At 46.0% G+C, this 24784-nt stretch overlaps 1 protein-coding gene across 1 annotated transcript in view; it reads left to right on the forward strand.

Annotated features, from left to right (window-relative positions):
• Positions 1–24784, forward strand: part of ASTN2 (astrotactin 2) — a 925983-nt gene that overhangs the window by 636334 nt on the left and 264865 nt on the right. Inside the window, exon 14 of the mRNA XM_063432386.1 lies at positions 18505–18684. Within this exon, the coding sequence (XP_063288456.1) occupies positions 18505–18684 (180 nt within the window). The remainder of the gene's footprint in view (positions 1–18504; positions 18685–24784) is intronic.

A 24784-nucleotide genomic window follows, 5' to 3' on the forward strand; every position in this document is an offset into this window, starting at 1 on the left:
GACTTCCGCCCCGTCATAAACTTAAGAAGTCTCAACGAATATGTCACGTACAGGCACTTCAATATGGAGGGAATGCGGCTTGATGAAAACTGGACTTAAAACACACTCCCGACGCCCGTCGGGGCCGGGAGCACTGGACGCCTACCGCGACATACAGGAGCTGAAACCGGGGCGAGACGGCCGCTCATCCCGAGCTCGGAATAACCCGGCAAACAACCTCTCCCCCCCCCTCTGGACCGGTGGGGGTCATCCCGTTCCTCCCCAGCCACATCAAGCACATATGAGGACGGGCTGAGCAGACTGTAGAGGTGCAACACAGCCAAGGCAAGGCCAAGATGGCGGCCCACTACAGGCCCCAGCCGAAAGGTACAGACACCCAGCCATCACCCCAGCCCATGGCAACGCTAGATCGGCTCTGCAAAAGCTTTTGGGCAATACTCCGCAACAACGGAGCCACACAAGTTCAAGCAATGAGAGCAGTGAACGCGTGGTTGCGCCCGGCCACCAGACGCCGCCATTACGACGCCATGCCGAGGGCCCTCAGAACAACTGCCCGGCGGGGCAGCCGCAAACATCCAATAAAGCAGGGAACACTCCCCGGGCACACGGGCGCAAACACTCAACCTCACCCACGCAAGTACCTAAGTGCCGCGCAGGCCCCACAAGCGAGACCCACGCTGAGCCAGAGAATCAGAGCCCAGTGCGGCACTCGGGGCCCCTCAGCAGTTGCAGCCGCCTACCGGATCAAGGTGAGCGTGACCACACTGACACCCGTTGGAGGATCTGAATCGCTGCATAGAGGCGACGCTGAACCACCTGTCATCACGGACTGGACCCACGGGAACTCCTGAACCACCTTCCAGGGACCGCATTCAAAGCATCCAGAACGGGCATTGGCTGATGCAACCCGGACTGCAGCCCGCGACCTTGCCTATGGAGCAGAGACTCTCTCTCCATAAGGACGGAGGCAACAGTACCCCAGCTACATCCTTTATAGGCCCATAATTGATATGTGCCAATGACTGCTTAATATGTGCCGATAATTACTAGGAACCTACGATTGAAATGTGCTTACATTTAACATGTTCCCTCCTGTTTTAACTGCAAGGCTTCCTGTTCCAATCTGCAATAGCCTATAAGCCAGACTACTGTCACGTTTTTAGGAATATATATCTAGGCACCTCTCCCCACTCTGCTTATTAAGGACACAACATTGCTGGGCTAACCATAGTTTAGCGGGCCATTCTGTACTTTTATACAATGTAAGCGTTAGCCTGGATTAATACATTCATATATTGTCTGTGATAGCGCACCTAACGTAATGCAAGCGTAAGCTAGTCTAACTCTCAACCTTCCTCTTAAATATGATGGTCAACTTTATAAAAATGTCATGTCATAACGTGAAAATATCTAAGCAATGATAAGCCACACTGCTTATAATTAGATACAGCTCTGCTCCACAACGCGTTCATACCATACCTTCTTTAGCAAAGGTGATCTAGCAATGTTAAGCAACGAACATCTTTATTTTATTTTGTTATATTTAATTCTACTCTGCTAACCTCCTGTTTCGTTAAGCATGTAAAACAAAAAAAAAAAATGGTGTGAATTACTATGCCACTGTCTAACTTTTATGAATCCTTTAATACGCTGTTGTGGCGTTTTGTTGTTATATTATGCTCATCTGCACAACAAAAATAAAGAATTAAAAAAAAAAAAAAGATGGAGGGAATGCATCTCCAGAGGGACATATTACAAGACAAGGATTGGTTCACAAGACTAGACTTAAAAGACGCATACCTATCAGTACCCATCCACCATTCCTAAGATTCCACTGGCAAGGCCTTCCCTGGCAATTCATGTGCCTCCCTTTCGGCCTCAGCTCAGCCCCATGGTGTTTCACCAAATTACTGAAGCACGTGGTCGCTCATCTTCGAGCACAAGGAATTTGTTGCATTATATACCTGGATGACCTCCTGCTGTTCTGCTCCGACAAGTCCAGACTGATACGGCACACACACACTATACCATGGATCTCCTATCATCCCTGGGTTTTGTGGTGAACTTTCACAAGTCAGCCATCTTCCCATCCCAAACGGTTCAATTCCTAGGATTCGAGAGAGACTCCACCACAAGCACTCTACGACTGCCAGTGTTTGTATGCTGAACCAGTCTGCTCGGCCTGTCTTCAGCCCCCTGTCCCCTATCTGGGAGCTTTAAGGCTAGGCTTGTGGCTGCCCAGGAGAACGTTCTCTCCGGCAGATGCCTAAGTGTGGGTATCCACTGAAGAGAGGTGCGCGCGCCAGCAGGGAGTCCCTGGAGCTGTGAGTCGGTCTCATGGTAGTCTGTGCCAACCAATGGGAGAAGGAGCGCCCATTCCAACTTGGTTTGTGCCATTCCTGGTTGGTCGGCACAAGTAAAGCGCCGATTGGTTGCCGCCGGGAGCGGGCGACAAATCAGAGAAGGAGCGCTTGTTTAAACGGGGTTCCGCGCCCTTTTGTATGATTGGGCAGCCAAACCCCCCTTGTCTCTGGGCGCTGATTGGCGCAAATTAGTTTTGCACCTTTCAGCGGATTGGTGCAATCTGGTTTTGCGCCCTTTCCTCTGTTTGGGCGGCAAAACCCCCCTCCTCCCCGAGCACCGATTGGTGCTGCCGAGTTTCGCGCCCTTCCTTTGGATTGGGTGGCAAAACTTCCTCCCCTGAACGCTGATTGGCACAATTTGATTTGCGCCCTTTCAGCTGTTGGCTGTTGCTTGGTTCTGGCGCGAAGTTTGAATTCACCAGACTAAACCAAGCAACACCGTGGAACTAATTTCGGGGATGTACAGAGCCTTGAGCCCCAGACTTTCGATGCCAATATCTCCAGCTCTGTACATCTGATCGCCCCACGTTTTGCAGGGATCCCAGATGGGACCTGGGGCTATCTAGCTATTTAAGTTGTAACCCTGTAAACCCTTCCCATACAGGGGCGCCGGGCCCCAAAGTGTAACCCCCTGAATGTAATATGATATAAAGTGTATACCTGTGTACTGCTTGGTATCTCCTAGGGCGGGAGATGGTTATCTGTAACCCAACCCCCATCCTGCCTGGGACTAAGGGAAGTGTATTGTGTAAAATGGAGACTGGGTCTGTGCATAAAGGAAGCCTGTAATCAAATAAGAGTGTGACTGGTGAGATGTCAGTGTTTAAACCTCCAAAGTGTGTGTCCTCCTTTTACTGGAGGGGACGAAGATTTAACCCCTGTTTCTGCTGGTCCAGCTTGCAAGGAGATGAACATATGGGAAAAGTCCTGGTAAGGACTGAGAGCCTTTAGGGCTGAGTGTTGTTTCAGCCTGGGAACAGGACACAAGGAACTGGTCCCGCTACAGTGGCTACACAGCATGGAAGCATGGAACGGTCGGGCCATCTTCAGCAACACACCTGACATAGCCCTGGAATCGGATGGGGCGCGACAAGAGAAGGTACATCGACAGGAGGCGCCTGGACCTCCCAGGACCTCAACATGCACATACATTGCCTAGAACTTCTGGTGGGATCCTTCGCCATCTGCAGCCTGGCAAAAGACAAGACGGACTGCTGCAGTTGATGTAACGGAAGGCAACATCTCTGCCTTCCGTTACATCAACCGCCTGGGCGGAGCTCGCTCCCGTCTCCTGTTGGAAATAATTAAGGACATTTTCGACTTCTGCCTACCCTGCAACATTTCCCTCAAAGCAGAATATCTCCCAGGGGAAACGAACTTCACGGCGGACTGGTTCTCACGCCACTGGCGGGACACCAGCGATTGGAGACTAGACCCACAGATCTTCAACTGCATAGTGGAACATTGGGGTCCATTTCACCTAGATCTATTTGTGCCCCGCAACAACAGCAAACAAGTATAATTCAGTTGGTTTCAAGACCCAGAGAGCAAGGCAGCAGACTCATTTCTACAACAGTGGCCGATCATGGGAGCATACGCTTCCCCCCTCCCCCCCCTTTGCCATGATAGCAAGGACCATCCACTACCTGAGAAGACAATGAATGTCCCTTCTGCTCATCACCCCATTATGAAGGGGACAGCCATGGTTTCCGGACCTCCTATCCCTATCTTACAAGGATCCCCTCCTACTAACTTATCCGTATATCCTCATGGGTCCAAAAGGGAACCCTCACCCACTGATCCTGGACAACCGACTCACTCTGGTGGTTTGGACAATTTCCGGGGTGCCTGGCGAGTATTTTCCCCCCTTTCCCACTCGGGGAAGATGTGAATCTCTATATTTTAGTATTATTTCCAACTTCTCCTATATATGTCTACTCTATCTACCGCTACCTGAGCCTACATATATAATATATGCACCATATTATTCTTGGTACAGTTAGACATTCATGTCAGGTTTACTCAGTACATAAATAAGTTATTGTGATATTTTCAATGGGTCACTGTCATTGCTGCAACCAGTTTCGAGACCGGTGCCTAACCTATTTCAAATTATCTTTTCAGTTTAATTTCATAAGATCATGGAGCTACTGCATGAAACTACTCGGATTACTGCTCATTCCATGAAGACCATCGTTCCATTAGAAGTTCACCCGTTGGTGTTTGTTTACAGTTTTCTACACTGAACTGCTTCCCTGTTTACGATGTTGCTTGTGAAAGAGGAGGAGGAGCCTATTTTTTTTTGGAAATATCATACCCCCTTTGCATTTTGATTGGTTAATGTTTTTTACTTTTTTTTTACTGCTATGGAGTTTAGTAAAGAGAGTTATGCAAAATACTTGACTCCTGTCATTATTAAAATTAAGATCATAGGGGGCGTGGCCTAACCACCGAAGCAGACAGTCGCACGGCCTCAGAGTTTCGGCTAAACGACGAAAAAATAACCTTAAATATAGGGGTGACCCGCAAACAAAAGGCACCTATAAGTCGCTTTACACTTACCAATGGGTAAGGAAACGAAAAAACTGAAGCCTGACCGACCCCAGCAGGGGAAAAGCATTGGGGACCTATGGCGGCAGGCACATGGCGCCCAAGAGTCTGCAATGGCGTCTCTCCATGGCGGCTGTTCCGACTTCTCCGATGGAATGTCGGAGGAAGGGGACGACGACCTCATGCTGGCAATGGCGCGGCAACCGGCACCACGAGCAGCACCTCTGCAAGGATCTCCCGATGCCGCCCCAGTAACCTTATGTCAGGGTACCTGAAGTCTCTACCTCGGAGGAGGTTAGACTTCCCGACGTCCGTTCTCTCAGCGGGGCTGATTAATCTAATCCTCACAGCTCTCATAGTCATTCCCACGCCGGACGCGAGAATCCCACTTCCTTTTATGACACGACGCTCAGGAGCCGACGTCATGACGGCAATCACATCCCGACCTGTCAATCTGGTTCGGAACAACGAATCAGGGCTCGGCAAGGGCGGAGCCATGATTTAGAGAACCAGGGTATAAAAGAGGGATGTGGCTAATGGTTCATTGCCCTGTCGTGGTTCTAGCTTGTCTGGTCCCTTAGTGCTCTTATGTTTATTGTTCGATCTGGTTTTGACTCTGCTTGTACTATCGTTCCTGTTTACCTCTCGTATCCTTTGACCTCGGCTTGTCTCTCGCTTACCTGTCCTCTCGTTCCCTCGACCCCGGCTTGTCTCTGACTATTCTCTGCTTTCTCCTTACGTTAGTCCGGCCATTCTAAGGTCCGGTATACGTACATCTCTCATGTTCGTACCCTGCGTGTTGGATCCCTGTCCCGATCCTGACACCTTAACGGCCATCAGGGAGATCATGGCGGATCTCCACACTAAAATCTCGGCGGACATGGCCTTGATCCGTGAGGACCTGCGGGGCCTGACAGGTCGCCTCGGAGAAATGGAGCACAAAACACAGGCCAATTCACAACAAATCAATGTCCTAACACGGCAGGTGGAAGAGCTCATGAAACAGGGCGCAACTTATGAGAGCAGATTCGACACCCTAGAAGACAAGAGGAGACAGAGGAACATAAAACTAAGGGGTGTCGGGGAGACGGTGCCACCAGAAGAACTCCCACACCTCGCAAGGCGCCTCCTGACAGCCATACTTCCACCAAAGCAGGCTAAAACAATATCACTGGAAGGCATATTCTGACTACAGAAGCCAATTAAGGCTCCAGCCGCAGCCGCCGGGGACATAGTGATGCAGTTCCAGAACATCAGGGACAAGGCGGCAGTGATGGCGGCAGTCAGGGGGCAAACTCCCTATAACTTTGAGGGCATGTCCTTAACCTTCTTTGCTGACCTGTCGGGGGGAACCCTTGCTTGGCGACGGTCGCTCCGACCACTTACCTCCCTCCTACGCACAAAGACCATCAGCTACAGATGGAGCCAGTCTCGATCACTACAGATACCACGCGGAGACACCGTCATCACCATACGGGACCTACCGGATGCATCAAGCCACCTGCACGCACTGGGACTACCACCGGACTCGCTGGGCCCGTCTAACCCTCACGGGTGGGACTCCGGGGCTACCTGTGTCTTTGTGCCCAGGGACAAAGCGCTAACCGCTAGAGCGGGGTCCACATCTTAATTCCTAGAAGGACCGGACCCACGCACGAACCAATGTCTTGGGAGGAATGGCCGAATGCTCCGACTTCACTGCTGACATCTGCCGCAGGATACAGGACAGTGACTAAATATGCCATACTTTTTCGTGCTGCAAGTACGGCCAGCTGTATATCACCCGCTCAAATATTCTGCTAATTAATGTTTTCATTCCTTGTCATGTGCTCCCTTCTCTGCCATGGAGGTCTATGGTCACAGGGCCCTCTCAGGCGGTGAAGGGGTTTAAACCGTCCATACCAAGTGAAAATGTGTTGCTGGAAATAGTTAGTTTTACACGAGGAATACTAGGGGTATAACAGCATCCCATAAGAATGCTGGTATCATTAGCTGACGCAGGTATATCATATATCCTTCATTTAGTTAAACTGGGATTTATGAAAAGGGAAACCACCTTAGACGCCTTGATATCTTGTACCTTAAGATGGCGGGAGTTGTATGTCTTATGTAGCTCACGTAGTAAAAAGGAAGGGAACTAGAGTAAGACTCCCGAATAATCCAGTCATTAACGACACATCAAACGACGAGGGCTTCCTCGTAGAATACCTTTGGGGTGGCATGCAATCACACCCAATAATGTTTCCCATGCCTTCACCGTAAAATCCCTAATGCTTACTCTAACATACCCTCTAGATCCCGGTGGTGGTCCTAATCACTCCATAAGATTCACATTCAGTTATCCGGTCTACATCTCATGGCTTCTTAAAAGCTCATAACATTCCCAACATCTCCTTATACGTTTCATCTCACAAAGCACTTACTACTGCTTCATATAATAAGGGGCTAGTGCTTCTGGGCTATACTGTTTTCAATTAGTTTGGGCCAGTGGGAGCTTTATACAAATGTTTTAGGTTGCTCTCTCACATATAGAGAAAGGGTCCATATATATGCATATATCTTGTATTTGTATGTTTGTTGTTTAAGATAAGTTAAACCTCCTGCAGCATCCCTGATGGGGCTGGACTCTTCCTGCACTCCCTATGTTGATCTGCAATGCTCTTAATCGTTGCTATAATGGGTGATGCAATACACCGATTGGTGTACTTTGAGCCTATCTTCTTGCCCAATGTTGTTTATGGCAGATAGGTGGCTGGGGCAATAGCCCTACCCTTTAATTAAGGACGAATACAACAGTTACAATTAACCACTCCACATTACCTGCCCTATGCAAACTGCATTTATTTATACTTATTAAGCTCTGAATATTAGACCCTCCCACCTGCCCTAATGCAATATTTAGGCCGGTACGTGGCATTGTGCCAAGCATTTACGTTGGAAAGAAAATACAATGATTTGGTTGTCTGATCGCTCCATTTAGCCATTAGCCATACACCACAAAAGAGCACTGCAGTACACTGCTCCATGAGGCGTTTAAAGCACAGTCCAAATCCATATGTATGAATATCTTGTTAATGCTTGGAACGTTTCATTTTTAGAAGCTGTCTTTAAAATATACCGTATATACTTGAGTATAAGCTGACCCGAATATAAGCCATGGCCCCTAATTTTACCCCAAAAAACTGGGAAAACTTATTGACTCGAGTATAAGACTAGGGTGGGAAATGCAGCAGCTACTGGTAAATTTCTAAATAAAATTAGATCCTAAAAAAATGATATTAATTGAATATTTATTTGCACTGTGTGTGTATGAATGCAGTGTGTGTATGAGTGCAGCGTGTGTGTGTATGAGTGCAGCGTGTGTGTGTATGAGTGCAGCATGCGTGTGTATGAGTGTAGCGTGCGTGTGTATGAGTGCAGCGTGTGTGTGTATGTGTGTTGCAGAACCTTGGTGGGGGTGGGCAATTGTATTATTTTTTTAAAATATTTTTTTATTATTTTTTTTAAATTATTTTTATATTTTTTATTATTATTTTTTAATAATTTTATTTAATTATTATTTTTTTATTATTTTAATATTTTTTTATTATTTTGTATTTTATTTTATTTGTACTATTATTTTTTAATTATTACTATTTTATTATTTATATATTTTTTTTCTGCCCCCCTCCCTGCTTGCTAGCTGGCCAGGGAGGGGGGCTCTCACTCCCTGGTGGTCCAGTGGCATTGGTAACAGTGGGGGGAGAAATGGGGCTGGCAGGGAGCACTTACCTCTCCTGCAGCTCCTGTCAGCTCCCTTCTCCTCCGCGCCGGTCCGTGCAGCTCCCTCTGTCAGCTCACACTGTACGTCTCGCGAGAGCCGCACTATGACCCCGCGGCTCTCGCGAGATTTACACTGGGAGCTGACCGAGGTGCTGAACGGACCGCCGCGGAGGAGAAGGAAGCTGACAGGAGCTGCAGGAGAGGTAAGTAAGATCTCTGCAGCCCCCACAGCCCCATTGTCTGTATTATGGCAATGTAAATTGCCATAATACAGACATTGACTCGAGTATAAGCCGAGTTGGGCTTTTTCAGCACAAAAAATGTGCTGAAAAACTCTGCTTATACTCGAGTATATACGGTAACTGCTGGCGAATTTATTTTGCAATTTTAACATTTCGAGTTACTACTTTATATCCGTTGACAATTGACTTTGTTCTGCATCTTTACTAATTGTGCGATGTTTTTTCCAAGAGTCCCTTACAAAAAAAAATAAAAAAATTGTGCATTGTATTTCTATGTTATGCCACACAGCAATGATGTTTACTGCTATATAGCGGATGCCTGCCGTTGGGGCATGGCACACGCAAATGTGAATGTTAACCTTCTTTATGCACTCAGAAATAAAGAATAAAAAATAAAATAAAAAATAAGATTATAAATACACTAACGCTAGCATAATCATTAATTTCTGTAAGGTATTTTATTTTTTTTGTATTTTTTTTTGGAATGTCTTCTCCCACCTCTTTTAGAAATGAATCTAGAAGAAAAAGGTGAGTCCAGCTTATGGGGGTATAAAAAAGTGCATTGACGGCCTAAAAGTTCCTAACATATGGCCCTGTCATTTCAGCACTAGAATCTCAAATCAAGGGAAAAAGAAACAGAAAATTAATAATTGTATGGCCTTCCATTCTAAAGCCCCAAAGGGGAAGAACCTATGCTTCCAATGTATGTGTTGCAGAGAGGCAATTTAAAATAAGCTCACCTCAAACAGATTAAAAAAATAATGATTTGCAATGCCATTGTTGAAAGCCTTCAATCAGTATCCAAGGGGGCAATCAAAAAATACAGAGAAGCTTCTGTCTTTTCGGAGTCCAGTATGGAACAACATTTTTTGGACTCAGAAGAAGAGGAATACAATTATCCCTGTAACATATTTTCGACATCCGGAAGTTGGATAAACTAATAGCAACTGCTTCAGACATGTTCTTTAAAGACTTACGATCTGTCAGGCCAACATTTCCTCTTCATTCAACCATAAAATAACTAATTCACTCTGAATAGACTAAACTAGAGAAAATAATCTATTTGCAAACAAGTGTGTCAATAATGTATACCTTCTCATCAGAAGAAGCCAAGCACTGGGTATCAAGCAATCCTCAAGATTGATGCCACTGCCATTCAGTTTGTTGGGGGGTTACACCTCCAAAACTAATATTTGTGTCTTGGCCTTTCAAGTTTGGGAAAGTCACCATACAAAAAGCAGCTGACAGGAAAGGCATTTCTCCCCCAGTCATCAAAAAGATCATTTAATATGTCTTGGATTCAGATCCTGGCTAGGAGTTTGCCAGATCCTAATGATGGAGATTTCTACAAGCTTCCTTCTCTAATAGAGGACTGTGATGAAAGTACCTTCACCACTGGGATTTGGAGAGGCCTCCTTGCCAGCCTCTTGCCCTGCGACTTTGGCCCCTGGGATGTATTGCCCTTTAAAAGTGTTATTTGGGTCTGTTGGATTTTTAAAACACTTTTTCTGCCCCTTTAATTCCTTGGGAAAATGTCCCCCCCCCCCTTTTCCTGTCCTATTGTTCACCAGCAGGGCGTTGTCCCAGGTACACTGCCAGACCAGTTGAAACTGGCTGCTTTCTCACTCCTCAATCTCTCATCAGCCCTTGCTATCGTTTAACCCCATTGTGATCCAACTGTATTGGTGGGATCTGAGCACTTTTCGGACATATTGAGCCCTCAGATCCAAGCTATCTGGGGATATGTTGGACATATAGGTTAAACATTGTATTATATGAGTTATGTATTTTCATGTAGTTTTGTAACAGTTTTTGGACTTAGAGATAATTGGCTTACCACAGCCACTTAAGCCAATTATCTCCAGGATAGAAGATAGACCGGCTGCACAGCCTAAATCTGCGAAACTGTTTTGGGCATGAAAGCCATGCTTGCAGTCGGTCAAATATGACTTCCAGGAATTTCCTGAACCCCTGCTCTGATCTGGGTGATTTTTGGATATGTTGTTCACCCAGATCAGGGCTATCCAGTGTGGGGATATATTGTTGTTTTGGGGTGTTTCTATGTTTTGGGTAAAAACTGTATATTTTCTGCCTGTGATAATTAAGTTAGCCCATTGTGTGTAGTAATTATATCACAGGCAGAGGGGAGGGTTTGTGTGCCTTGGCTGGGAGTGTCTGACTGTACTGTAAGGTATTGATTGGCTGTTGTAACTGTGTCATGTATTCCACAAGGTCCACGTGGGTGGTAACCTTGTGGAGAAATGTGTTTAAAAGAAAGGCCTTCTGTGCTCAGTAAATGGATCATCTCGTACCTTCATGACGTTTTGGCTCATGTTTGGGGGATTGGAGAATTACCTACACTCTGGGGATTGTTGTAATCACTATACTCCCCAGAGTAAGCTCTTGTAAGAGCTTGTTCCTGTCCCTGCTCTCTGGATTTAGGAGAGTTCTACCTACTGGAAGCTGGTCCCTGGTCTTGGGCCCGGAGTAGGAGGAAGACGACGAGACCCCAACCAAGCTCCGTTCCTATCAGCCATAACATCAGCCAGGAGGGTATCAGAGATTCAGGCATTAAGCTCAGCAGAACCATTTATGATATTTCACCAGGACAAGGTTTGTCTTGTAACCAGTAGTGATGTCCCGAACAGTTCGCCGGGAACTGTTCGCCAGCGAACATAGCTTGTTCGTGGTGAACATATGCAATGTTCGGTCCGCCCCCTATTCGTCATGGAGGGTCTGGTAGGGAGGGTCTGCTGCTGATTGGCTGGAATGAGGTACAGGGTCAAAGTTTACTCAATGATGACGAATAGGGGGCGGACCAAACATTGCATATGTTCGCCCGCCGCGAACAAGCTATGTTCGCTGGCGAACTGTTCGGGACATCACTAGTAACCAGACCTTATTTTCTTCCAAAAGTTGTTTCCAGATTCTACATTCAACAGGAAATGGTGCTTCTATCGATTTCTCCTGATACATTTAAAATTGGAGTCAATTGGATGTAATGAGATGCCTCAAAACTTACATAAATCTAAGAAATTCAGAAAAACAGAAAGTCTTTTTCATTTTTCCATTAGATATTAGAAAAGGCAAAACAGCCTCTATAGCTGCACTAAGGAGAAAGATCTCCACAGCAATAAAAAAAAAATCATATGCATTCCGGGGTCAACAAGCTCCCAGCTTCATCAAACTGCATTCAACCAGAAGTTTGTCAACTTCATGGGCTTCTAGGGTGGAGGTGCCAGAAGTGAGGTTTCCTGTTAGATTTGTTTATCGCACCATGTTTGGCCAGAGAAAAGGAAAATTGTGTGTGTGAATATATATAGATATATATATATTTTTTTTTTCTGGGTATTCTACATGGCAGCATCACAGCACCTTTTGAATTCTTAAACCCTAGCTATTTATCAAGACTGTGGGAAGGAGGACCCTTATATCACCACTTGTAATTGTTTAGCTGTTTAATCTTGCCTGTCCTCACAGCTGGGAAGGAGCTAACTCATAAGTGATGCTGCCATGTAGAATACAAGGAAAAGAAAATGACGGTAAGTATGGAAATTATTTTCCATTGTAGTGGTCTGAGTGAGGAGTGAGCTGAGCAGGAATGTTCTAAGAAATTGTAGGTGACTTACTAACAACAAGTTATGCAACTAAAATGTAATTTAGAAGGAGAATAGTGCATCTTAATCAAGCAGGCTGATTTCTAAACACACTTATTTTAGTTTAAAGACACATTATGGTGAGTATTATTGCTGTGGAGCTCTGGAATCAAGTTCATTACACCAAGAATGATGGAGCTTTCTTTAAAATAGAGACATTAAGATAGAAAATTGGGGACAATGGGTGTGGGCTCAATATAGGGACTGTCAATCCTAAATAAGGACATTTGGTATGGTAAAATAATTGTGCAAACCTATCAACTGTATTTTTTTTTCTCTTTCCCCCATTGGATTCAAATGTGTATACTCCCTCATTAGCCACTTGCTTTCCTTTATATTTGTATTAATTGTATTTTCTTTATTGATCTGTGTCTCAATACCTTTGAAACTCAATGTTGTTCTTCTCTTTCCATGGTGTATGCTATTTGCTCCTATGTATGATTGTTTTTTTTTTCTTGTTTTATTCTTTAGTTTTGTTGTTCAAGCGTTTACATACAGACTTGTGATACCACAACAGTATTGGCAGGTAGTTCAAGCATCAAACATTGTGTAACTTTGACATGGTATATGGTGTAACTGCACATTTTTTTTAAAAGTAATATACAACAGGTTAACAATACATGCTGGGTGTATCATGCGATAAGGTAAACATGCTATATCTGAGGTAGGCTAGGACCACGCTGAACTAGTGTGTCTATCATGGTGTAAGACAAAACAGATTTATACTGCACATTTGGTATCTAGACAAGATAATATTAAATCTGCATAGATGCCTAGCTCACTGATACTGAAGAATCATGTCAGGCACACGTGGTGAAATCCCTGAGGATATGCTTCAATTATGTTATGCAATGCACGATTGGTACGTTTTAAGTAGTAATTATGGTTTAACCTGCTGGCTAGACAAAAGCTTACGTTTTAAGTAGTAATTATTGTTTAACATATTGGCTAGTCAAAAGCTTAGTTAGGGCCACTGGAGCTTAGCACATCGTTGCCATTTAACATAGGTAGGAAAGGCAATACCGTAGCAGTGTATAGCAAGGGATACTGGATCTTAGGCGGCAAGAAGTAAAGTTAAAACTGCAGTCCCTAGTAAAGCCCGCGTAACGTTGGGCTGTGGTTGTCTCCGTGCTGGTATATAGGACTGGGTAACTTAAGACTTGTGGGCTGTGACATGGAGACACAGTAGTCCTGCTCAATGCACAATGACAGGGATCCACATGCTTTCACAGGTGTCTAGGGTACTCATCTGGGTGGCAGTTGGGCTTCTCCTTCCAGGCTTGATCTGTAGCCGAGTGCAGAGCTAACAAGCTTGTTGTTGCTTGGGAAGGGCGGCTGGTAGAAACGTCATGCGGCGTGAGAGCACAGCTCCCCCAGGGGTCGTCAGTTGTGGTCAGAGGGTTCAGTAACTCTTTCAGCCCCACTCTCTCCCCGGCTGCGGTAGGAGATGTTTTTGTCCCTAGGCTTGCCTTGCTCTAGCTGGGTGGTCTTCTCTGCGATCGGCTCTGTAATGCTGGCCGGTCGCGCACATGGCTTGCGAGCGGTGGCCATCTTGTGGGGTGCCGCTCGATAGGTGTTCCCCGGCAGGGTGGTTATTCTGGGCCCAGATTGGTGCCCACGGTGGTTGCCCTTGTAGACCGGGATGACCCCCCTGGTCCAGAGGGGGGGGGGAGGGGAGCCAGACGCCAGCTGGAGACCTGGGAGGGTGGCCGTCCTGTCCCGGCTCAAGATCCTTTGTGCTCCGCGCCCTTGTTGGGTCACTGTTGTTGCCAGGCAGGGTCTTGTGAGGTATCCCTGCGTTCCCCATCAGCTGAGGGTCAATTTGGTCGCCAGTATGGACCGCTGGTTAGGTTTGGCCTCCAGTTTTCGATGATTTTTCGGCCCGGAAGCGGGAGCTCAGACAGAGCACGTCTGATCCCGTCGGCGGTCAGGCCTCGCCTCCCCGTATGATTCTTTGAGTCATGCATTATGTATCGAGCTTAGCTTAGTATGTGCAATAGAGCTTGGCTTAAAGCGGCACTGTCATGCCGAACCTTTCCCAAATCGATTCCTATTCTCTCTCACTCTCAGGATCTGTTCTTCATTTCTTCCTGTCTGCTCTAGTTTTCTTTAAAACTTAAGAAAAAGTAGGGACTATTTCTCTTCGGTAGGTTTCCTACGGGGTGACCAGTGGAGATGCAAAGTGTGCTTTGTTTCCGGTGGTCACAGCAATTTTCCCACAATCCTTACCTTTCCTCCCTGTTCCTGCGTTGCTTCCTGTCACTTAGTAAGGATGTCGGCAAAACTGCCGAATTGCGTTCTAACAGTTTCTCCATTTGTGTTAGAACGCAATTCGGGACTTTGTTCGTATCGGAATTTCATTCGAATGAATGAAACTCCGATCCTATTCATTGCCGCGGCTGCATCTTGCAGCCGCTTAGTAGATAGCTCCCTAATTCTCACGGTATCAGGGAGTTATCTACTAAAAGACTGAAAGACCTAAATTGGTCTTTCAGCCACATTTACTAATACTAAGTAAAGATTACTTGGTATTAGTAAATGATCTGCCCCTACTCGCTATACTGTGATCTGCCCCTTCTCGCCATGATCTGCCCCTGCTCACTGTAAAAAAAATAAAAAAATACACACACTATTGGCCCCCCACCCCTGAGCGGTGGGTGGGGGCCATAATGGAAAATTAGGGGAGGGGGGAGGGACACCTACTTTCCTCCCCTCTGCCCCCCAACCCTGCGCGGTGGGTGGGGGCCATAAAGATAATGAGGGGGGAGGACCTATTGTCCTCCCCCCGGCCTCCACCCCTGCGCGGTGGCGGAGGGCCATAAATTACAATGGGGGGGACCTACTGTCCTGCCCCTGGCCCCCACCCTTGTGCGGTGGGTGGGGGGCATAAATTACAATGGGGGGTCCTACTGTCCTCCTCCCCCCCCTGCTTCCACCCTTGAACTGTGGGTGGGTGCCATAAAGATAATGGGGGGTGACCTACTGTCCTCTCGCCGGCCCCCACCCCTGCGCGGTGGGTGGGGGCCTGTGATCCTTGTCTGCAGGTAGCACGGTCCTCTAAGGTAAACAACAGGCACCGTCCTTTTATTTGCATATAATTCAGGCACTTTATTTGTAAGTCCACGCAGGAGACAGCAGCAAATGAAAACATAAATATAACAGGTTTCCCCTTTAAACAAAAAAACCTAGCTCGTCTGAGCACTGACTCACTTTATGTTCCCTATCTCTCAGGGGTTAAACTAGAACAAAAACGTATCTCGGGGTTGCACCAACCTTATTAGAGAACAACACTGCACTCCAACACTCAGTCACCTTGACTTCTTTCCTTTCTGCACTCCAGTGCGCTCAGCTAGCCTGCTGCTTTCCTTCTACACTCCCAGTGCTCCAAGCCAGCCTTGACTGCATTCATTTTGCACTCCCAGTGCTCCAAGCCAGCATTGACTGCTTCCCTTTCTGCACTCCCAGTGCTCCAAGCCAGCCTTGACTGCTTCCCTTTCTGCACTCCCAGTGCCTAGTCTCCTTGACTCTCTCTCTGGAGAGAACAGCCTCTCTCCTACCTGCTTCCTGGGAGGAAGCCAGCAATCCCCCTTTTACCTGCCTAGCAGGGAGGGGTTTATTCCCACTGTTACAGCTGATTATCTGCAGCTGAGCAGTGGGTTGGAGACAGTCCAAAAAACCCTGGCCTGGATCTATTTCTCCCCTCAAAAAAACGACTAAACTGTGGAGTGGAGCATTGGCCCACCCTTCTCTCCAAATGCTCCACCCCAGGGGCCCATAACTAAACATAGCTTTGTGTTGTGCAACACACAAACTGCACGTACTTCCCCTGGGGTTCAAAGGCCTCTCTGCCTTCACTTTATCACAGGGCCATAAATTACAATGGGGCGACCTACTGTCCTCTCCCTGGCCCCCACCCCTGTGAGGTGGGTGGGGGCCATAAATTACAATGGGGGGTCCTACTGTCCTCCCCCCCTGCTTCCAACCTTGAGCGGCCGGTGGGGGCCATAAAGATAATGAGGGGGAGGACCTACTGTCCTGTCCCCTGCCCCCACCCCTGCACGTTGGGTGGGGTCCATAAATCACTGTCATCCCACCGGCCCCCACCCCTGTGCGGTGGGTGGGGGCCATAAATTACAATGGGGGATACTACTGTCCTCCCCCCCTGCCCCCACCCTTGAGCGGTGGGTTGGGACCATAAAGATAATGAGGGGGAGGACCTACCGTCCTCTTAAAATAAAATAAAAAACCAGAGCGCAAAAGAAAAAAAAAAAACTGACGAAAAAGAAAAAACCTGAGCGCAAAAAATAATAATCCATCTTCACCCATTGGTTTAAGCCAATCAGACATCAAGAAGACGTCTAATGTTAAAGGGAATCTCCAGTGCCAGGAAAACAATCAGTTTTCCTGGCACTGGAGGGTCCCTCTCCCTCCCACCCCCAAGAGGTGGAGTTAACCCTGCAAGGTAATAATTGCAGTTTATAAAAAAACTGCAATAATTACACTTGCAGGGTTAGGAGTAGTGGGAGTTGGCACCCAGACCACTCCAATGGGCAGAAGTGGTTTGGGTGCCTGGAGTGTCCCTGTAATTTAATTTTTTCTTTACAGGTTAGTTATTTTATCCCCCCTTACTATTTTTTAGGGTGAGGGGGGTAGGTAGGGGTTAACTTTTTTTCTTTTGGTGGGGGCCCCTAGTCACCTTTGATGGGGTGGGGGGGATTTGTCTTAGGGCCCCCACCTGCCGCCCAGGAGTGGGGGCTGGTGGGGGAGGAGGACTGTAGGTCCCCCCATCCACTGCTCAAGGGTGGGGGCCGGGGGGAGGACAGTAGGTCTCCCCATTGTAATTTATGGCCCCTGGGGGGAGGACAGTAGGCCCCCAATTGTAATTTATGGCCCCCATCCACTGAGCAGGGGTGGGGGCCAGGGGGAGGACAGTAGGTCCTCCCGCCCTCATTATCTTTATTGCCACCACCCACCGCTCAAGGATGGGGCCTGGGGGGAGGACAGTAGGTCCCCCCATTGTAATTTATGGCCCCCACCCACTGCGCAGGGGTGGGGGCCAGGGGGAGGACAGTAGGTCCTCCCTTATTGTTATTTAGGGCCCCCACCCGCCGCGCAGGGGTGGGGGATGGATAGTAGGTTGTTTCTTTTTTTTTTTTCCTTTTTTTTTTTTTTTTTACAGTGAGCAGCAACAGGCGAGTAGGGGCATTTGGGAGATTTTAATCTTCCTTATGCTATTATGACCCCCATAGAGTGATGGAGGACATGGGGGTTTAGAAGTGGCGGGGAGCCTGCTGCTTCTATTTTTACATATTACAAGGAGGGAGCTGCGCGCCGGTGGCTCCCTCCTTGTAATTAACTAAACAAACAAATTTACACTGATATTCACTTGTTGTTTGTTAGTCTAAATTTCCATTCATCCATTCGTCTTTCTGACGAATGAATAAAGGGATGAAATTCCTGTTCGCATGCCCAAGTGTTTAACTGGGCATGCACAGGAATTTCACAGTGCTATCTAGTGTGGGCAGATGAAGTTTTTCCTACAGGGACTTCCTCTACTCACACAAAATGGTGGCGCCCTGAATATAGATCGGGGCAGAAAATAAGGATTAAAAATAGGTAATATGGGGAGCTTAGGGGCATTTGGGGTGACTAAGGGGTCAGTCAAATGTAGTGGAGTCAGGAGGGGTAAAAAAATATGTGATTCCACCATGACAGTGCCGCTTTAATCTCTGCCCATTCCCAAAGATTATACTTGTGTAAATAAAAAGGGATACAACAGGATACATTTAAATACAAAACTTTCAAAGTGACAATGCTGTTTTAAGTCCATTGGTACCTGTAATCTAAGTATATTGGACAGTAACTGATATATTTTACTCTTCTATAACATCTTGTTGCTTGATTTAATTCCAACAATCTCCTTTTTTTCAGGGTTTTCCAATGTGTTGAAGATCCTCAGTTCACAGAGTAGTCGTGAGGAATTATACAGTGTCATGCGATTATTTGGCACACATTATATCTCAGAATCATTGTATGGCTCAGAGCTCACCTGTACCATCCGATTTCCTAACAAGAAAGTGCAGCAGCAACTATGGATCCAGTATCAAAAAGGTAGGAATACTTTGGTTAAAGTAGTACATGGAGGAAACGTGTCACATTTTCAAATGTCTCATTGAATTGGTTAAAGTGCCTAGAGTGCCCTGGTGCTATCCCTCCATTTTTGAGCAATATAAAATTGAAACAGATCAATGCCATCCACAATCAAGCACTTATTGGAGGTAAAGCTCATGCAGAGATTACACAATTCCTCTGAGCCATACCGATTCATACCAGCAATGGGTGCTGTAATTGGCTGAGAGCAGTCAGCAGTATTAATGCCTTGTGCTCACTGGGACCTCACACCTGTCTAACTCACCTAAGGCAGGCTGCAGAGCATATACCACCAGAGGGCTGCCCACGATGTGAGGAGCGACAGCAGACAGCTGCTCCTCGCACTTCAGCAGATTCAGGAGAGGGAAAGGGAGCACCAGCATAGGTGCTGAGCAGCAGATTATATTGCAGGCAGTCCCCATGGATTAGGAGATTGCCTGCAATAATTGTTAAAAGCCTGGGTGAGGGTTGCATCCATGAAGGAGCTGTGCATACCTGCCTTCAACGGCCAGCTCCTTCACACTGCAATATATCAGAAAGCCACTGTGGAGAAAACAGGAGATTACATTTTAAGCCCTTCCCCATCCCAGGAGGCATGTGTAAAGGGGACATATGTGTTATGATGACATTCCTGCAGGGTTGACTGAGAGTCAAGGAAGCGTGTGCACAGTTTTTTATTTTTTTTATTTTTTTTAATTTTAATTTTGTTTTTTGTTGTAATTTAACATCGTCATCAGGTTACAAAATGTGTATAATAGCAAGACAGCGTTATTCTGTTTAACATAAAAAGAAACGAAAAGCTCACAGAGAGCAAGGGAAAGAACATATATGCATATCCATATATATGTACATATACACATACATAATTTAACATAACTAGCATGTGCATTTAAGAGCAGTTGTGTCTCAAGGAAAATGCGTAATGTCGTCACCTCAATACGGCCGAGTCATCTCCTTACTATGTCTGATACACCTCTACTTTCATCTGTGGGTACTGTCAGGAGTGTCTAATAGGGATTGTTTTTGTTCGGCTTTCATGGATTAGGATGTTGAAAGTCATATGTGCCTAGAGCATTTGCTAAGCGCTAAAAGAACGTTGGCCCCGTTTTGTGGTGTAGCAGGGGTGTTATATTTTGTATAATTCCAATCTTTACCTCCAACTCAGTGTGTAAGTCTTAGTGTGTCTGCCGTTTAGTTCCCTGGGTGAACAAGTCCCACAGGGACCAAATGGATTGGAACTGATGGAATTTGCCCATAGTTGACATGCGTAATTCTTCCATCTTGTGGATGTTATCTATTTTTTGATACCATTCTCTTCTAGAGGGTCTAGTTTGAGAATTCCAGTTTCCTGCTATTACTGCTTTTGCAGCTGACAGGAGGTAGTAAAGTAGTGAATATTTAAATTGTTTCTGCGAAATTGGGATGTGGAAAAAGAGGAGATGTTCAGGTGTGAGAGTCAGAGGGACCTTGCTGAGCTGTTCTGTGACTCGTGCCACTTCCCTCCAATATCTCTCTACCCTCCTGCATGTCCACCAGATGTGTTGATAGGTTCCCCAATCCCTCCCACATCTCCAACAAATGGAGCGGTTTGTGGAGAGAATTTGTTAGCGTCCACTTGGGTGATGTACCACTGTGTTATGAATTCGTAATTAATTTCCTGCATTGAAATATTGGGGTGGGTTTTAATCATTTTAAGGAATATTTCAGACCAGTCCTTGTCGTCTAGCTGTGATGTAAGCCATGTCTGACTAGCTCTAGTGTACCAGGGTAGTTGTTTGCTTATTGATGTTTGTAACAGCTGATAACATGTGGATATCGCTTTATTTGTCGGTGGTTTCGTACACAGTTTTTCAAAGTGTGTTTCCTCTCTAGGCTTCCAGTTTAACCCCTTAAGGACACATGACGTGTGTGACACGTCATGATTCCCTTTTATTCCAGAAGTTTGGTCCTTAAGGGGTTAAAAAGGTTCTCCTCTCTCAGGAAGTGTTTAAGTTAGTGGTATTGGAAGGTTTGTGTTAACGTTTGGTGTTTGGTGCCTGTTAGTTCCTCAAGAGTTTTCAGTCCCTTAAATGTGATTATGTCTCCTAGTGATATGTATGCGTCTCCCGTCAGAGTAGTTTTGGTATGTTGTAATATGCTACTTCTGTCTATCGGGAAGTCGGGTTAGTGGAGATTGGATATTTCGGTGAGATAGTGGGCGCGAACTCTGATCTGTGGTGTATGGATTTCCATATCCTGAGTGTCGTCGTTATGCTGGGTAGGTCTTGAGGTATCTAACCTCCCGGTGTGGGTATCGTCCAGGGTATAGCTGAGAGGGGGTAGTAAGTTGTGCTTGTTCCAAGTCGACCCACATCTTTTTGTTCTCGTTTCGAGACTATTCTAATATTCTCCCCAGGTGTGTCGCCCTATGATAATCTAGTATGTCTGGGCATCCCAAGCCTCCCCTCTCTTTGGGTCTCGTCAATATGTGATACGCTATTTGGGGCCTTTTCTTGGCCCAGATAAAGGTTGTGAGCATGGCTTTTACTTTTTGGAAAAAGATCGCTGGGATATGTATAGGGAGTGCGTTTAGTATGTATAGGAACCGTGGTAGTATATTCATTGTGATGATGTTAATTCGGCCCATCCATCTAAAATGAGGTCTATTCCAAGTTTTGAAGTCTTTACTAATCGAGGCAAGTAAGCCTGGGAAGTTGGCTGTGTATAATGTCTTGGCTGTGTTTGTTATATTAACTCCCAGGTATTTAATGGAGTGTTTTGCCTATTGAAACGGGTACGTTTTCTGCAATTGATTGACTTGGGATTCGGGTACATTTATATTTAAAATTTCACATTTTTCTGTGTTAATTTTAAAATTGGTTAGGTCGCTACATTGTTGTATGTCCTCCATCAGGTTGGGTAAGCTAGTTGCTGGGTGTTCTATGGTAAATAGTAGGTCATCAGCGAAGTCTGAGATCTTGTATTCCCTGTTCCGTACTTTTATTCCCTGTATGTCCGACCTTTTACAAACCTCCTGTAACAGGGGTTCCAGGGTCAAAATGAACAGCAGGGGTGATAGGGGGCATCCCTGACGGGTACCATTACTGACCTGGAATGACTTGGATGTTTGTCCATTGATTTTTAACCTCGCGGTTGGGGTTGAGTAGATCGCCTCGATCCACTGGAGCCATCGTGCTCCAAATCCCAGTGCCTCTAACGTGTGTATAAGGAATGACCAATCCACCCTATCAAACGCTTTTTCAGCGTCTATTGCTAGTAGCATAGTTGGGATATGGGTTTGAGATGCTAAATGGCCCAAATTGATGATTTTTGAAGTATTGTCCTTAGCTTCTCGCGCTGGGACAAAGCCTGCTTGATCAGGGTGTATCAATTCCTGTAGGAAGGGTTTGAGTCTGGTTGCCAACATTTTAGTCAAGATCTTAATGTCGACATTTATAAGAAAGATTGGCCTATAACTCGAGCACCTTTCCATGTCTTTTCCTGGCTTGGGGAGAAGGGTTATATTTGCTTCTAGCGCTTGTGTGGGGATCAGACTCCCGTCCGGTATAGAATTAATCGCCTCTAAGAAGTGTTTGGTTAGCTCTTTTTGAAAAGTTTTATAGTAGAAGGCGGAGAATCCGTCTGGGCCTGGGCTTTTATTATGAGGCGTCTGTTTAATGGACGTACAGATTTCATCTAAAGTGAATGGTTCCTCTAATGATCTGGTCACTGCCTGAGGGAGAATTGTGTCAAATTTGTTTTCTAGGTATTGTCGTAATTTGCTAGTGTCCGGCGTTTTCTCGTGTAATTTGTAAAGGGATGTGTAATATTCCCTGAAGGCCTCTGCTATGTCTTCAGTCGTCAGTGCTGTTGTATTATCTGTGTGTTTGATTTTCGGGATGTAGGTCATTGATTGCCTTTGTTTCAAGGCCCGTGCTAATAGTTTCCCACATCTGTTCCCCTGTGTGTAATATGTTTGCTTTGTCCAAAGTATGGCTTGTTTCGTTTTGTCTTGTAAGAGTGAGTGAAGTTCTTTTCGTAGGGCAATGAGGTGTCAGCTTCATATCGATGTGTCAGTGATCAGCCCTAGGTCCCTGTGTGTGGTCAGGAAGAAGTCTATACGTGAGTAGGTTTTGTTTGGGATAGAGTAGTGGGTGTAGTATTTAGTGGAAGGGTGGTACACCCTCCAACAGTCCGTCAATTGGTTAGTGTGCAGTATGCGTTGCATTTGATGTCTTTCCCGCGGCCATATGTGTGGTGTTGGTTGATGTGCTATCTTTAGTGGCGTCCAGAGATATATTAAAGTCTCCCCCAATTATGAGGGTTCCATTTGTGTGTTGGTTAACTTTAGTCATCATCTTCCGGAAAGCTTCGCATTGATGTTTGTTCGGGAGATATATTGCCACTAGTGTAACCGGTGCCATCCCTATTAGACCTTGTAAGATTATAAAGCGACCCGACTCGTCTGTCATGTGTTTTGAGTAGGTGAAGGGGACTCCGCCTCCTATCGGTATCGCTACTCCCCTTGACTTACTTCTGGAGTAGTTGTTGTAGTATATGTGGGGGAAGTAGGGGTGTTTAAGTAGAGGGGCATCTGCGCCCCTCAAGTGTGTTTCCTGAAGGAAAACAACGTCTAACTGCATTTTAGCCATTTCTGTTAGTATCTTTTCAGGTGTGTTAAGGCTCCTGACATTTTGAGAGCTAATTCTGAGGGTACCCATCTCTACGTCACGTGTGAGTTCCCCTTGGGCTCGAGTCCTATGGCTTTGGTATGCGTTCTCGGTCGAATTTACTATATTACTACAACTCCTGTTGTGTGGGTGCGTCCCCTTGATGGTCGGTCCCTGCGTCCCCTGTGGTCACTTGTTAGCAGGAGTTCAAATGCACACAAATAACAGTAATATTTTAACAATTATCGCAATAAACCAAAAAACAAGAATTCAAATGTCTCCTGGGGTTTCTTCCCCTGGGAGAAAACAATACTATACTTTGCGTTATAGGAGCCGAAGACTCATAGGTTGATGTTCTCTTAAGTGTTGTCTGCCGTGTCTTTCGGCTTCTATGTAGGAGTCGGTACTAAACCCTTGTTGCGTCTAGTCTAATATACTAGTGCACGGGTAGTGGTTGTGAGAGGAGTTTTCACGTTTGTTAAGTATTGTCGTACCGCTCTGGGCCTTGTCGGTCCCAATGTATAAGGGTTAGTGGTCTACTAGTTACAGCATATAGGAGTAGGAATTCTACTCTGTGGTGAGCTTCAGCGCAGCGTCAGCTCAAGTCGTTTCGGGGTTGGTAGGTTTTCCTAAATTAGGTGTTTAGGTGGTCCTCCCCCACAGCGGATATAAAATTTATGTAGTATTGAAGCCTGGTATGTGTCGGGCTTTTTAGGAGTGTATCGCGTGTGAATACCTTCCTGGGGCCTAGGTGTCACTGTGTTTGTAAGTGGTTTAGCGTATGGTTCGTATATATGATTTTTTTTTTTTTTTTTTTGCTATACTTAAGTTAAAAAGTGTATCCTGTGTAAATTATGTGAAAACAAATAATGAACTACGCATATTTACCACCTCGGCCCTCACAGTAGTGTCAGTCCATGGAAAGTTCAGTTCATCTCGTGATGTAAAAGGGACACACTGTTATTTATATATAGATTGTCTCTTTAGGCTCTCCTGTGTTCACCGGATCCTTCTTGGCGTGACTGGCCTCCTCCTGGGATTCGTGAAGGGCAATCTCGGGGGAGACTTCTATGGTTGTTTCCTTTGGTTGTCTTGTCGCATGTCCTTTGGACGTTGTGTAGGGACCTGGCGTGGTTCTTGCATTGTTAAGTCGTACCAATCCATGACGTCCACATTTGGCAAGCTTAGTCGTTTGGTAAAGTCTGCTACTTCAGCTGCTGTGGTGAGCGAGGCTTGTGTCCCTTGGTGCGTTGCATGTAAAGAAAAAGGGAAGCCCCATCTGTATTTTATTCCAGCTTGTTGGAGAGCTTGTGTGACCGGTCTCAGTGCTCTCCTTCCCCTCAGTGTCAGCCAGGACAGGTCCGGAAGAAGTTGCAGTTTAGCATTATTATACACAATTTCCGAGGCCTCCC

The sequence above is a fragment of the Pelobates fuscus genome, chromosome 9 (genome assembly GCF_036172605.1).
Source record: "Pelobates fuscus isolate aPelFus1 chromosome 9, aPelFus1.pri, whole genome shotgun sequence".
Taxonomy (NCBI): Eukaryota; Metazoa; Chordata; class Amphibia; order Anura; family Pelobatidae; genus Pelobates; species Pelobates fuscus.